This window comes from Sminthopsis crassicaudata, chromosome 3 (genome assembly GCF_048593235.1).
Source record: "Sminthopsis crassicaudata isolate SCR6 chromosome 3, ASM4859323v1, whole genome shotgun sequence".
Taxonomy (NCBI): Eukaryota; Metazoa; Chordata; class Mammalia; order Dasyuromorphia; family Dasyuridae; genus Sminthopsis; species Sminthopsis crassicaudata.
The window spans coordinates 87,385,732-87,402,246 of NC_133619.1; the positions used below are offsets into that span (position 1 = coordinate 87,385,732).

At 33.3% G+C, this 16,515-nt stretch overlaps 1 protein-coding gene across 1 annotated transcript in view; it reads right to left on the bottom strand.

Moving 5' to 3' along the window:
- Window positions 1-986: 986 nt before the first annotated feature.
- Window positions 987-16,515, bottom strand: part of TNFSF11 (TNF superfamily member 11) — a 53,242-nt gene continuing 37,713 nt past the window's right edge. Inside the window, exons 3-5 of the mRNA XM_074307707.1 lie at window positions 13,211-13,256; window positions 13,044-13,130; window positions 987-2,421 (exon numbers count right to left, since the gene is read on the bottom strand). Of these exons, the coding sequence (XP_074163808.1) occupies window positions 2,000-2,421; window positions 13,044-13,130; window positions 13,211-13,256 (555 nt within the window). The 3' untranslated portion in view covers window positions 987-1,999. The remainder of the gene's footprint in view (window positions 2,422-13,043; window positions 13,131-13,210; window positions 13,257-16,515) is intronic.

The window sequence follows — 16,515 nt, forward strand, 5'->3', positions numbered from 1 at the left end:
ACATTTCATTTACATTAAATTTACATTACACTTTACAGGAACAAAAAATTCAATTCAATTCAAGATAATTTACCTATACACACACACACACACACACACATCTGTATATTTACCTACCTATATATTTACCATACTTACTATGTACTAAGTACTGTCCTAGGCATTAGGGATGCAAAGACAAAAATGATTAAAATATTCCTGCTCTCAAGTAGATTTCAACAGATCAGTCTTCCTCACAGACTTATTTTGAAGTATGTTGAGTTTTTCTGGAGAACATGGTTAGTTTTTATTTTTTAAATAAACTTGAATTAATATATTTTAGGTATGACTTGAGGTTCAGTATTACTCAGTATTTCTTACAATATCATTTGATCATTATTTTCCCTCCTGTCAGTACCACAAAACTCCATGTCTTCTAGAGTCAAGGTTACACCATAATTATTAAAACCGATCTTCATCAGGTGGCTCCTTTTCTTATATCATTTGCTTTAATTAGTCCACCAACATTAAGTAGCTTCCCAAAGGCAAATTCCCATGATGCTAGTCCATGAGGCATTCATTGCTTACTTTTCCACAATGGAAAAAAAAAAAGTATTAAAATGGCAGGTGATCCCATAGGTCACTGAGCAAATGGCTGATTGTTCCCAAGGGTACTTTGACCTGGTGTTAAGTACATTTCTTCTTCAGTATATGTATTGGTTCCCCCTTTTTAACTTGCAAAGCCTCTTTGACTAATGATTACCAACACGCATGCAAATCTCTCATTTATTTTATCAGAGTTCAAGGGTTCATTACTTTTAATTGAATCCCAATAAAATTTGGGAAGAGCGCTAAACTAAAAAATAGTATAATGAGGAGAAAAGTGTCAGAAAGAAAAACAAGTATAACAGGAAACCACAGCATCTAAAAGTATCTTTTAATATAAATTTATTTTTATACCAAAAGGAAAAAGGAAATATTTTCATTGCATAATATAAAATTATCCCTATTAAATTGAAGATGGTTTCTTTGGCCAAAATGTATTTGATAACATTACACTTAAGAAAAATCAAAAATCTATAATCTGCAGCACTTGTAGAAAAACACCTGTTCAATAATTACATAAATATTCTTGACAGATTTCAATGGCCCATTATGTATTCTTTTTGGCAATGTCAGCTTCCTAAAGTCAATTAGCTTCTAGATTTGAAAGGCACCTGGTGACCAACATTCTACTCGTTATTCATGGAATTCATTTAATTTTTGCATAGACTTGACAAGTCTGAAAAATCTATTAAGTTAAAAAGAACAAAGAAATATATTACATTTGCTATGAGCAAACAATCTTTCTTTCCTTTAGCTGCAAGTTTTCCCCAGGGGATTAACAAAGTGCACCAGTTAAATATGTCTGTACATTTAAAACATTAAATATGCCAACAGCAAGACATTTTAAATATTTTGAATCAAATACTATAGCACAAATATAATTTACATATTTTGCACAAAACATTACATCTGAAATATAATTTTAGATATTATATAAAAATACATATTTTTCTTTCCTCTTTAGAAAAAAATTATTTGCAGGTTCTAGCATGATGTAACAATTCAAAAGAACTCAACCTTTCATGATTCCCCCTCTTACAATTAGGATAAAATCCTATCCTAATGGCATGAAACTTCAACAAGACTAGGCGTCAAATATAGCCCCTTCTCACAGCCCAAATGCAGCGTTCCATGAAGGTAACCATAAATGCCACACTCCAGTTTAATTCTAGGAATTTATTACAAAATATATAAACCATTGTGTAATAAAGCCTATATGTTGGAATATATCTTGAGTTCAAATACTCCCTTTATATGTGTACACAGTCAAATGCACACATCTGAGGGTAAGCTCAGAAGGCTTTAGTTCACGTCTCCTAGTAGTCTGACACAGCTATGAAACATCTTTCTGACATATTTTAAAAATTAACAACACCCCAGGAAATGTACAATTACTATCAGTAAAACTTGTGGCTCAATCTATATCTCGAACTTTAAAAGCCCCAAAATAAGTCGCATCTTGAGCAGGATCCAGTAATGATGGATTGGATACCTGGATACTTATTTCTTCACCAGCCCTCAGTTTAAAAAATCCTCCTACATTTATGGAGTAAAAGTGGAATTCTGATTTTTTTGACCAGTATTTAGTGCTTCCTCCTTTCATCAAAGTATCCGAATTTTGGATTTTCACGTTGGTTTTAGTGACATAGACCATCAGCTGAAGAAATTCTGTGTCCAGACCACCAGAAGTTTCATGATGTCTGAAGCAGATGTTAGCATAGAGATAGTAGAAGCCATCTTGGTTGACCCTTAGTTTCCCATTGCTGAAAGTCATATTTGATATATTTGCCCAACCTCTGTCATGGTACCAGGAAGAAAGATTCACTTTTCTGGAGCCTATGCACAATAGAGAAAAAAAAAAAAGAATTAAAATTTAGTTCCTTTCCTGAGTATGATATTCAACATCTTTGAACTTGAAAGCAAATTACCAATAAATATTCCAAAGTATTAAGTAATTGAACCTCAAAATTTGCACCAGAATTGACTGTTTCATTTGCTTATACATCTCAATTATCTCAAACTTCATTTTCACTTCATGAAGAGATATTTGAGGTGCATAAAAGGGGAAATGAGAAACTGAATTCCAATGGCTCTGTGGAAAGAATCAGAATAGTGAGCATATTGCTGCCTAGTATCTTTTTTCCTTTTTCCCTATTTATTCTTTTTACAAATTTAATTTGTACTCATAACTGAAACCTACAATTCAACAGAGGAGAAAACTTACTTGGTATGTAACAAAAAAGCAAAGGGCTATTTTTGGAAACAACACTTGACTGGAAATCAAGGGATCTGGGAAGGCCTGGCTCTGACTAGCTTGCTACATGAAATTAGACAAACTATTAATCTCTTTGGACCTTAGTTTCTTCATGTACAAATGCAAGAGATTAAATTCAATTTCTAAGGATCCGTTGTGTAATAAATTTCTAATATTCTCTGAAATGTCACATGAAACCTCTAAGTTTATTTACTTCCTATTCAGAACATTGCCTATCAGGATAATGAATTTATTCCTACATGGCAAAAAATGGTAGTCACTTCTATCCAATGTTCAGTATTGATCAATTTCTATACTAACTAACAATTCCACATGTCTATTTATATAATGATACCTAATGATCATAGAATATCTGACATGCTTCCTAAATCAAGGACAAAATCATGTTCAAATAATTTGTATTACATTTAAATTGATTGCAAATTGATAACTCACGAATAATAAACAGATTTAGTAACTCTTAAAGCATTATGGATAGAGAATAAGTCTGACAACAAGATTATACTATGATCGCTTCTTATGATCAATTCTGATGGATGTGGCTCTCTTCAACAATGAGACATTTCAGACCATTCCAATGATCTTGCAATAAATAGAGCCATCTACACCCAGAGAGAGCACTGTGGAAGTGTGGTTCACTCTTGTTGTTATTTGCTTGCATTTTATTTTTTCTCATTTTTTCGTTTTGATTTGATTTTTCTTGTGCAGCAAGGTAATTGTATAATTATATATGCATATATTGGATTTAACATATTTCTACCATGCTGAACATATATTGAACATATACTTGCCATCTAGGGGAGGGAATGAGGGAAGAAAGGGAAAAATTGGACTACAATGTTTTGTAAGGGATAATGTCAAAGGATTATCCAAACATATGTTTTAAAAAATAAAAAGAGAGAGAGAGAGAGAATATGTCTGATTTGGGAAGGTCAGGATTCAAATATGGCCTCTTACATCTACCATGTGTCTCTAGGAAAGTCATTAAAACTCTTGAGTGTTTACAGGAAATTTTCTGACCATAACTTGTAGAAGCAGTAAACTTGAATTAGAAGAGGAAATTTCCTGACTAGAAGCTGCCTATGCCAATTACATCAGTCTACTTCACAACCTTCTCCCTGACAAAAGTCATGTATTATCCAGCACATTTAATTAAGCAAAACAACCAAATCCAACCATATCAAATAAGAAAGATTTTACTATATATGAAATGCTTCTCAAGTGCAGAGAACAAACTTCCCTTTAGAACATGGTGCAAAGTCTAAAGTAAAGTCTTAACAATCTCTCTCTCCAATTAGAAAAGTCATTTATATCACCAAGACAGACCACACAAAATCAATACCTCTGTCTTTTAGGTTTAATACCAAGAAACCCCATTCCTATGACTACTAGAATCTCCTTACCAGGCTTAAACCTCATTCTCATCAGAATCAGTTCAAAGGAATACATACACCAATTGAATATATAAATCTATCTTATCCAATAGAGCAATAGAAGGGGAAGGGAGATAAGAGATATAGATTGCAGTGATGATATAAAAGAAGGGTAGATTAAGAGAGATAGTGGTCAGAAATAAAACATACTTTTGAGAACAGAGGATAAAAATAGAGAATAGAATAAATTTTTTAAAAGAGGATAGTGGAAAATACACAATTAGAAATCATAACTGTGAATGTGAATGGGATAAACTCACCCATAAAATAGAAGTGGATAACAGAATGGATTAGAAACCAGTCAACCCAATAACTCGATACAGTTTGGCAAGAGAAACAAAAGTGAAAGGATAGACCTGAAGACTTTAATTTTTTTTTCAATTTTATTATTTATAAATTCTTTTTTTAAAATTTTGAGTTCCAAATTCTCTCCCTCCTTTCCCCACTCACTGAGAAAGGCAAGCAAAATGATATCATATATGTGAAATAATTTGACATATTTCTATATTAGATATTATCAAAAAGCAAAAAATTAGAATAAAAACAGAAAATTATACTTCAATTAACATTCAGATTTTATCAGTTCTCTCTCTAGAGGTAGAGCATATTTTTTCATCATGAGGTCTTATCTTGGATCATTTTATTGATCAGAGTTGCCAAGTCTTTCACAGTGGATAATCATTACAACATTGCTGTTATTGTGCACAATGATTGCACAATTCTCACTTCACTTTGTTTCACTTAATATAGGTCTTGCCACATTGTACTTTCTTTTCTGAAACCACTTCCCTCATTATTTCTTATAGCACAACAATACTCCATCACAATCATACACCACAAGTTGTTCAGTCATTCCTTAATAGGTGATTATCCCCTCAATTTTCAATTCTTTGCTACCACAAAAAGAATTGTTATAAATATTTTTGTACATATAGATCCTTTTCTTTGATCTCTTGGGGATACAGAACTAGCAATGTTATTGCTAAGTCAAATGAAAAGCAGAGTTGTTCAGTCCTTTGGGCATAGTTTAAAATTGTTTTCCAGAATTATTGGGCCAGTTTACAACTCCAACATTTTATTAGTGTATCTATTTTCCCTAATCCTTTCCAGCATTTGTCATTTCTTATAGCTATGAGGTGGTATTTCTGAGTTGTTTTAATTGCATTTCTCTAAGCAATAGTGATTGAGAGCATTTTTTTCATATGACTACTCTTTTTTAAAAAAAAAAACTATCTGTTCATATCCTTTTCTCACTTTACCAATTGGCAAATGGTTCTTATGAATTTGAATCATTTCCTAACATATCTGAGAAATAAGAACTTTATCAGAGAAACTTGCTATAAAATTTTTCATGTTACTTCATTGTCTATGCTATTTTATTTTTTAGCAAAATGTATTTTCCTGAATATCTTTTTAAATTAGATGGCTATTTGCCTTTGCTCATTTGAGACTTTTTTTACCTCTTCTGAAATGCAATAGATTCTGATCCAGGCCTTCATTTCAATTGTGCATTTCTATTTCAAGTGTGTTCCCTTTAAACAACAAATTATTAGATTCTGGTTTCTAATCCATCCTGATATTTATTTCTATTTTATAGGTGAGTTTATTTCATTCACATTTCTTACTAACTATGTATTTCCCACTATTCCATTTTTTTCTCTTATTTCCTTTTCTCTCCTATTGTTCCACTGGATAAGATAGATGTGTATATTCAATTGAATGTGTGTATATCTTCTTCCTCTTTGAAGCAATTCTAATGAGAGTAATCTTACTTGAGAGTTTCTTACTTTAGAGTTCAAGTAATGCCCTCATTTCCCCCTTCTTTGAACACCTTTTTATGAGAGAAATATATTCTCCATCCTAACTTTCCCTTCCCCCTTCTCTCAGTGCATTCCTCTTTCTCATTCCTTCATTTTTGTGGGTGTGGGCCCCACTCTTGTGTTCCAGGTCTTCCACTGATTTTGAAGGTTGTCTTAGGTAAAATGTCTCATTCTGACCTATTATTGATACTTCCAATCCAAAACTTGATTTGAGGAGTTAAAGTTGTTTGAAGGAAAGTGTAAGAGTTCAGCTGAGCTGAACCATCTTGGTTCTGCTATTCTCCACCCCGACTCTGATATGCAAAAAATTAATTAGACTTAAAATATAGGTCCAAATCTTCCATTATAGTTCACCATCTTTCTTGATTTAGTTCACAGCTATCAGATCATCTAAGATAGAATCTATATTATTTGTAAAGGTTCACAAAACATAAGACCAACTTTAATTAAAACCAATGATTTCCTGATGGTTCCACACCTTCAGTGACTCTCCAAACTTGTACAGAATTGTTAGGATTCTTACAAGGTGCTAAGTCACTGGAAGGGGCATAATTATCTAATTTAGCATGGTACTTAACAATTCTCTAGTTCAGTAACGTATTTACTAAAATTCCATGAGATTCACACCTTTAAGAGAGCATATTTTTGAGAAGCTCCCTCAAGCCCAGGGAGTACCCACAAGCCCACTCTCTGGGAGGAGGAGTCTGATTCATTCCAACTTCCATGTTTATACTGACTGGAGAGATTGGGAGGACCAGAGGCTGGAGGCTGAAGGACAAACCTTTGGATTTGGAGATATTCGGACAAGAGCTCTCAGGAGTCAAGAAGAGAGATAGGCCTCTATTGAAGCTAACCGGAAGCTAGGAAAAGATTCAGGATTTTGAAGAACACAATATAGGATCTGGACTTTAACTCCTGGCTGAATTTTGGGATTATAGAACTTAACTGAAAGGAATGATACCTCCAGAAGCTCCCTAAGAAATCTGCTCCCAAGAGAACAATCACAATTTAGAGAAACAGAACATTACACAGAGCTACTCAGGGATTTATAAGACCAATATTCCTCCACAGAAGTCCTTCATGCTGGGATATTTTAGAGAAAGCCACCTTTAAATTTAAAATATGAGTTGATAGTTCTGTTGCCCAGTGATGCCAAAGAGCAAGGAAAAATCAGAGTGGGAATAGAGTACTGAACTTTCATTCAGGAATACCTGGTTCAAATCCCACCTTCAATATTTGCTGTGTGAACAAGGTATAAATCACTTAAATCTCTCCAAGATTTCCTCAACTATAATAAAATAGTTATAATATTTATAGTACATACATCATTGAGTGTCTGTGATGTTCAAATAAAATAATTTAGAGTATTCCAAAAAGTCTTAGTGAAGTTTAAACTATTAAAGCTTAAAACGAGACTTTTGGTATGTCTCTATAAATATAATGCATTTTGTATTTATATTCTAAAACCCTATGTAATGCTAGTGATTATCATTATGGAATCAGAAGAATTCATGGTAGGGATGAAGGGGGAAATTGAGGAGAAAAGAAAGTCCAGGAAAAAAACCCAAACAAACAACATAAAGGGACTGATTCACACTGAGACGATTTATTGGTGCTTCCTCATTGGAACCAACTATTTTAAGTTCCAAACACAAACTAACTATTTAAGATCATGGTCCTAAAGTTAATTAGTTAAATGAGAAAGAAAATTTCTCTAATTGTGATTTCTTCCTGAAAATATAACTCTTCCAGGATTGCAAATAGCAATATAGTGCCCTGAAGAAGCAAAAAGAAATTCATAGCATTTGATTCTTCTGAAGGCTTCCTTTCATCTCATCATCCCTACAAATCCCTAAAGTCTGCCATTCTTTATTACTTCAAAGGATCAGTGATTTTTATCAATGTGGGTACTTCCTTGACAAAGGCAAAATGTAACCTACTCCTTTTACTATCCATATTAGGAGATAGTCTGTTTAGTTGTGACTAAAAAAAAAAATTAATCATGGAGTATTCACTCTTCTGGAGATAAGCACTGGGAACTTGGTCTGGCATTTGGGCAACAGACACAATTCATCACCAGGCTTTCTGGCTTGGGAGAACTTGCCTTAAACTTGTACTCAAATAACTGCAGCTTTTGTGAATCAGAGATTTTTCCTTGTCATGACTGAAAGATTAAAGAAGGAATTTATTCTGATATGACATACTATAGTATAGTTATTTATATGGATAATAACAACCACAGTGATACCATGTCCTGTCCTCTGTCATGCTTCATCAGGTCAAATAGGTAAGCAGCATTAGGAAATTTAAAGGAAAAACTAGTTTCTCTACATATTGGGTTAATCAATACAGATAGAAAGATCTAAGTTATAGGATTTTGGAAAGAGGGATTAAATAGGGAAGACAAAAGGTGATGGCTGGGCTTCAATATTCCTGCGATGTATATTTAGTCTAATGAGAGATGTGATTACCAGAAAAAACTAAAGAAGGCTCCATATTTATTCACCAAATACATAGTATATAAGTGCTACACTAGGTGAAACAGTGGATAGAGTGTCCAGCCTGAAGGCAGGAAAATTTGAGTTCAAATCCAACCTCAGACAATTAAAAGTTATGTGACTCTTGGTAAGTTACTCCACCCTGTTTGTCTCTGTTTCCTCATTTGTAAAATGAGCTGGAAAAGGAAATAGCAAACAATTCCAGTATCTTTGCTAAGAAAACCCCAAAAGAGGTCACAGACAGAACAAGAACAATAGTATACCACATATACACTATGGGGATAAAACAGACACCTTAATCTCAATGAACTTAAATCTAGTTGGGTAACTAAGACAAAGAAATAAGGAAAGTTAATTTTTCTGCCCCCTCTCATTCTTTTTATAGCAACTTTTAGCTTTGCAAAGTACTTTCCTTTTTTTTATGATCCTCACAACAACCCTATATAGTAGGCAGGTCAGATCACATATAGAATCCAATGGCTTGGATAAGATTGAAAAAAAAGTGTTCAAAGTCATAGGGCTAGTAAGTAGCACAAGCCACTTGTGAATGTGAATGTACCACGTTGCAATGTAAGGGAATACAGTATCATTGCTGTTAAACAAGTGCTTTAGGTAAAGGCAGGGGAATTTGAAGGCAGGAGAGATCATGGTGGGACAGAAACATTAGGAAGGAATTCATTGAGAAGAATGCATGAAATTTGGGGAGACAGAGAAAGATCGGAGTAATAATATTTCAAGTTGACCAAGGATAAGAACAATGTTCTATTCAGAAGTGCGTATAGAAAGCTAAAGAGACATTAAGTAGATCAGTCAAGCTAAAGAATTTGGTTCAAAGAGATAGTGGTTGAAGAGATAAATTGAATCCAGGCTAGAGAGAATTTGGAATGTTTGGCCAAGGAACTTTGTACTAATGGGGCTTGAGCAATTCTTTACCCCAACCACCACTATCATAACTGTAAACAAATGTGAAAGCAGAATGAAATGATGTCAGTGGAAATCGATATAGCCAGTATAGCACAAATGAAATAGTGAATATTATAAGGGCAAAATGATGTTTATGCCTTCTAAAGCCTGAGACTTCTATATTGTTGCTAGCAGTGAGCTGGGTTCTCATTTCTCTTTGTAGTTATATGCTTATTTGGTACTGTCCCACAGCAGAAAATATAGCCCCATAATATCATCAAAATCAATGATTTTATTGACTTAGGCACTTTAGGTATGTCTCAGGTCGAAATTCCCTTCAGCAATGCAAATTATATCACATTTGATACTTAAGAATTTTCAAGAATTAGCAAGGATTCAGAAAAATTAAGTAATTTGCCTATAATTATAAAACTAGTAAGAATCAGTGACAGGATTTAGACACTATTACCCCAAGTTATTTCTCATTGCCCCATCAGAATCAATTTTTAAAAACTTAATAGCAGTTTTCCTCTGAATTATTGATCCTTTGATTATTGACAACTGCCAAAACTAAAGAATAAGTGGGCTTGGGAAAATGATTTGTGTTAGAAGAGCAAATCCTATTTTCCTAAATAGTAAAGTATACAAATCATTTCACTCAGGCACAAACTCAGTAAACCTCACAAATACCCAAGAGTTCTGCTATGTCTTTTCAGCAATTATTTTATATGAGGTGCCTGTTGAGAACTTTTTATGCCTAAAAGTATGGTTGCCATGGCCAAATAGACTTCAGCATATCTTGTAGCATAAAGTTTATCACAGGTCATTTAAAACAATCTGAAAAGATAAATGTAGAAAAGTATTTTCATATTGTAAACAGTGATGTTTCATTATTAAGCTGATTGTATTTAAATGTGCTAATATGTAAAGTAGTCTTTCAGTCATTAGAGCAAATTAGTATACAATATTTGGAGATGGAGAGAAACTAAAGATAAAATGTCGATGAAACATATTTAGAATCCATTTCATTGTTAAGGTGATCATATTGTAAGGAACTCTATTTTCATATTCTACCACAAACTGCACAAGCTTACCCTCAAAGAAATTGTCCCATTGCCTGCTAAAATAAAAAAAAAAAAAACTTTCCTGTACCAATTAATACATTATGTTCCCAGATACTGAGCTTGAAAATTGGTCTCAAAAGTTGTCAGATATTTAGAGTTTCAAAAATACCTTGCCAAACTGTAACAGCTATCTGGAAAACTCATGTATCTGGTATCATCAAAAAGCTCAAGGTTCACTTCAATCCAAAACAGATATTACAAGATCTGGGCACACCAAATAAAGTATATGTACCTGACTGATAGAACACCTCAAATCCTCACTCAGAAAGTACTTGCCACACTTTCATGTTTCTCATGAGTCTGGCTTTCTAAACCTATAGGAAGTAAAGACCAACACAATAAAAGTAGGAAAAAAGTTATTCCTGACAGCAGAGAGAGGTGGAAGCTGAAACCATGAAAGGAAAACAGACACAAGTACTAAAAGCATAGAAAAAGTAAACTATTTAGTATATACAACAATATGCCTGATGATGTCACTGTAGATTAGTGTCATAATGATGTTAATCATTATAATGCTGTCACCAAGAAAATTTTAAATGACATTCAGAATATGTTGCTTATTCCTACAGGGAAATATCTATTTCATAAAGATTTCAATGCAAAATTGATTTTTTGAACTTTTGGTAACTAAAGTAATAAATTCTCACTTATCTGGAAATTGTAGCCATGCAGAATAACTCATTTCTGGAGGGTTCTAGATAGTTAAGTCTTACTCTTATTATTATGTATCTTTATTATATATATTATACATAAATATTATATTAATAATATAATATTATTATATAATATCAATATTATATTTATTATATATATCATTATTATAAGTCATATATTATATATATATTACATATATAACCATACCTACTATGGAAAAATCTAGATATGTTAATGTTGTCATTAATATATATCCTGGCATGATTTCAGAAACACCTGGAGAGACTTACATGAACTGATGCTGAGTGAAATAAGCAGGACCAGGAGAGCATTATATACTTCAACAACAGTCCTATATCATGATCAATTCTGATGGACATGGCACTTTTCCACAATGAGATCAACCAAATCAGTTCCATTTGTTCAATAATGAAGAGAACCAGCTACACCCAGAAAAAGAACTATGGGAAATGAGTGTGAACCACAACATAGCATTTCCACTCCCTCTGTTTTTGTCCGCTTGCATTTTTTATTTCCTTCTCAGGTTATTTTTATCTTGTTTCTAAGTGCAGTTTTTCTTCTGCAGCAAAATAACTGCATGGATATGTACACATATATTGTATTCAACATATACTTTAACATATTTAACATGTATTGGTCTACCTGCCATCTAGGGGAGGGGGTGGGGGGGAAGGAAGGGAAACGTTGGAACAGAAAGTTTTACAAGGGTCAATGCTGAAAAATTACTCATGTATATATCTTGTAAATAAAAAGCTATAAAAAATTTCCACTATTTGCATGCTATATATGGAATTTTATAGAAATTCTTTTGATATGTTACAAATAGCATTGTATATAAATTTCTATGATTCTTCAGTTTATGTTATTCTGCAAGTTTTATTTTTAAATGCTATATAATAATAATAGTTCTGACTGAAATACAAATCTATTTTAATTAAAAAAATATATATACATATATATGTGTGTATATATATATCTGACATTTTCTAACTATACATCTGAGAACAACTCCCTTAATCTCTCAAGACCCCCAGGCAACTCTAGAAGACATAATTAATTGAGCTTCTGTACTATATGAGGAAGATTCCATACTAGGAGTTTTCTGTGCTGATGTCTCAGGTCTAACTCTCTCATGTCCCAGAAAATTGATTAGTAGAATTATAATAAAAATTAGTAGAATTTTTTTTACTAAATCTTTCTTGTGGAAATAATTTAAAATATTGCTTCTTACACAGGAATGGCAATGTAAAGTTATAATATTCCTCACTTTGTCAAAAGTGCTTCATTTTTATGACAGAAACAGAGTTTTCCCACTAGCTAGACTCCAGCTAGACCATTGCAAAAGGTAACTAAGTCAACATAATCTAGTTAAGTGAAAGAGTACAAATAATTCTCAAAAGGCATCTGTTACCTTTTTCAACAATAGTTATACTTTTTTAGTTTTGAGTGAGCACAGCATTCTCATGGACCAAAGTGGTATCAATAAGTACCTGTTGGCAATATCAATATGCAATATCAGCTGAAAATGCAAACTAAGCATTTTCTGGTAAAGCTGAAAATCTATTTCTAAGGAAAAATTTCAATCTTTGTCATCATCTTAAGAGCAAATGCCCTTTGGTGGAACAAAGAGTTTGCAGTGATCTAGTGACTAGTTGGAAGCTTTGAGGATTCATATGGCTAGTAGGAGTCTCTAAAAAGCTTTTTTTTGGCTGGATGCCCAGATAACTTACCTGAGGGAATATTGGTGCCGTTAATGGTGAGATGAGCAAATGGCTGGGTTTTCCTGGAGAAATCCAACAAAGGATAGTCCATCATAGCTGAAGATAAAAGAAATCATGTTAGATCCAAGAACATTAATTCATCAGAATATCAAATATTTATATTGACCAGTGCTCACCTTTTTCTGCTCTTGTGTTCTCTGATCTAACCATGTGCTTTAGCTCCTAAAATCAAAAGGAAAAAAAAAACCACAAAATTTTAATGCAATAGCAACATTTTACATGGGTCCAGTGTCTTACAATACTTTGAAGTGTTCTTACATGTTTGTTATCTCATTAGATCCTCATCATAACTTTAGGCACCTTGGACACATGGCTACTCACTTGACAGAACATGACCATCTTTATATAAAGTAGATAGAATACAAGATGCCAGGGCATGATGATGAAATGTTTCTCATATTAGGTGCATGTAAATCTTGTACTTTCATTACTAGTTGTGCTGTTGATTGAATAAATTCACCATAGAAAATTACCTGGCTATTTTTAGGAAACTATACAATGCTTGCATAATAACATGGGGCATTGCAAGCTATCCAAGCTAATAAGAGCAAAAAAAAAAAGACTGTGTTATTTATAAAACATGGGATAATTGAAGCATAATTAAAAATAGTCAGCAGGTACACAAATGGAAAGGAGATTAACCAGGAAAATAACAATTACATGGAATATGTGGTTCTCTTAAATCGTTGGGGGAATACTTTTTATGTCCATTTCATTAGAGCACATGGTTGGTATACTACTTATGCGCAGCCCACAGAAAAGAGAATGATGGTCAACAACCAGTGGTTAATTTTTTTTTAATCACAGTGCATTAAAAAGTACTACACAGAAGTGTGGGAGCTTTTAGAATGCCCGTAATTAACTTAAAATATTGCTGCAAATAAAAGTTTACAAAAAAAAGACCAGAAAAAGTATACTGATGTCCATAAAGATAACAGGTATTTGCATCTTAATTCAAGGCTGCTACTTCATCAAAGCCACTCAGAGACCTCTTCTAGATGTCCTGCTAGGCAAGTACTCAAGTACTGGATTTGTGCATTGAAAATAGTGGTCTTAAGTCCTTTAGGGAGCAGCTGGAGAATTAGTCCCCATTTGAATCCAGACCTTCTAAATGTTAACTGACTGACTTTATATTATCTTGAGAGAGTACTTAACCTCTTTGTGACTTAGTTCAACTATCCATTAAATCAGCAAGGCTAATTCATGCCAATCATTTGTTAGAATCATCATTCAAAAAACAGGATGTATACCATCCAGTCACATGTTTTGTAATGCTCTAAGGAAGAATATCCTAATCATTACTAAGCATCAGCAATGACTATATTCTCTAAAATTACAAAGCTGGAAAAAATCAGAAAAAAATAATATTCCATTTCCTTGACCTTGGACGAGAATATACTATATAATCTCAGAGAGGTGAGAATCAATTCTATTTTTAAAGACTCCCACGCTTTTGAGGAATCACATAGTCTTTCTAAGTAATGCAATATAATGTTTTAAATAAATTACAATCACATTTTACTTTAGAACCTTTAAGATGAGAGACTCATTCTGAACCACAAGTTTTTCCTATTCCATCTGATATCTAAGCCTTTGCCCAGCTCTTTAACAAGTTCTACTGGCACACTGTAAACCCTAAAAGTCTCCTCTCAGCCCCCACTGGGCACTGAATCCTACAATACCCTCATTTTTGCCCTTGCTTAAATTCTATAGAGACTGATTTTATATCTCCTTTTTTAACTGATGATGCCTCTTACATTGTTGAGCCCTGAATTAAAAAAAAAATCATAGCCACCCCTCTTCCTTGCCATTAGGACTAGAAATTGGGTTTAAAAAAATAACTTGGGAAAAACCTTGAAGCTCTGACCACATTTACATACATACCACTGTGTCATAAACTCTAGGTGCCTTATCTCGCTCCTTACTAGGACAATTCCCCCTCCTTACTAGGACAATTCCCCCTCCTTTTGAGTATTGCCCCTCGCCTCCGTCTCCTGCCCTCGTTGTTCTTATCTTGAACTCCATCCTGTCAGGATTAAGTTATGATTCTTTCCTGGAATTATGGCTTGTCCATCCTCCCAGAGTCTTCACCCTCCCCTTATCTGCCTTTGTTTCCCCTATAAGATTGTATACTCAGATTATGTATTCTGTTTGCAAACCTTAGTTAGCTAAAACCTTATATAAATTCCCTGCCTCAGTTTATCTGCACTGCTTTGGACAAGAGTCCCATATGATCAGCTAGCTTAAATGCCACATTAATGATTAAAAACCAATCTCTGCTTGCCTCAGTTTCTCTGGTATTACACTGCATAGTTGCAGCATTAGAAATTAGGGATAATTCATGCATATCAATATATTTCATATGAGATAACCTTTGGGAGACCACTGCACTTAGATAAAATTAAATTATTAAATTATTCCATTTAATTAAATTATTAATTTAAAATTAAATTATTCCTTAGATACTTCATTTTGCAGAAGTATATACGGAAGTTTAGGAAATTCTTTAAAAGTTTCATGGAACATTCCATGCTAGGATATTGAGAAAGCTATAAACACTCTCTAGTCTTTCATGTCTTGGGTACCTCTAAGTTTATACCTAACATGAGGAATTTTACAGGAAAAAATAATTGCCATCTGACAACTAGAAGGTAGGAAAAGCTGAATATATCATAAAATCATAATGCTGGAATGAATAGGAAGGGAGGTTCACCACCCCAACAGAAGTTGAAATAACTGAAATAGATGAAATAACTGAGGCTTAAGTTTTATTCTAGTTTCTAGCAAACAGATGTTCCATAAGTAGAAACACAAAGCAAAAGTCTTAAGTTATTGACTAAACTTAAGGCTGGAAAGGGCTCCTCCATCTCTATAGGTACCTCCAGTTAAAAGCTAAAAGCTTGTGATGTCATACATACATACATACATAAATACATAAAATATATTTTATAGATATGTAGATATGTATGAACCTATATGTATATATAAAAATATAAACACAACAGTTAGATATGTAGACAGACTACAGATAAATAACAGATTTCAATAACTAGCGCAGTTATTCTCAGGAGTACTTCCAGTATAGCCAGGCATGGAGAGAGGGGGAATTAAAAAAAATTAGAATCAGTAGTGCCCCTTTAAGGTAAAATCATTTATTAAGTGAGATTTTACAGGGATAATAATAATACCATTTATAAAGTTGAAAGATTTACAAAATGTGCTTAGCTTTTAAAATATGATCTCATATTCAAAATATGATCATAGCACCCTATGAGGCAGGTGCTATTATTATCCATATTTTATAGATGAGGAAACAGACACAAGAGTTTAAGTGACTGGTCAGGATCATATAACTAGCATGCATCTGAAGCTAGATTTGAACTCATACTTCCCTGATTTTAGGTTGGGTGTTCTATCCACT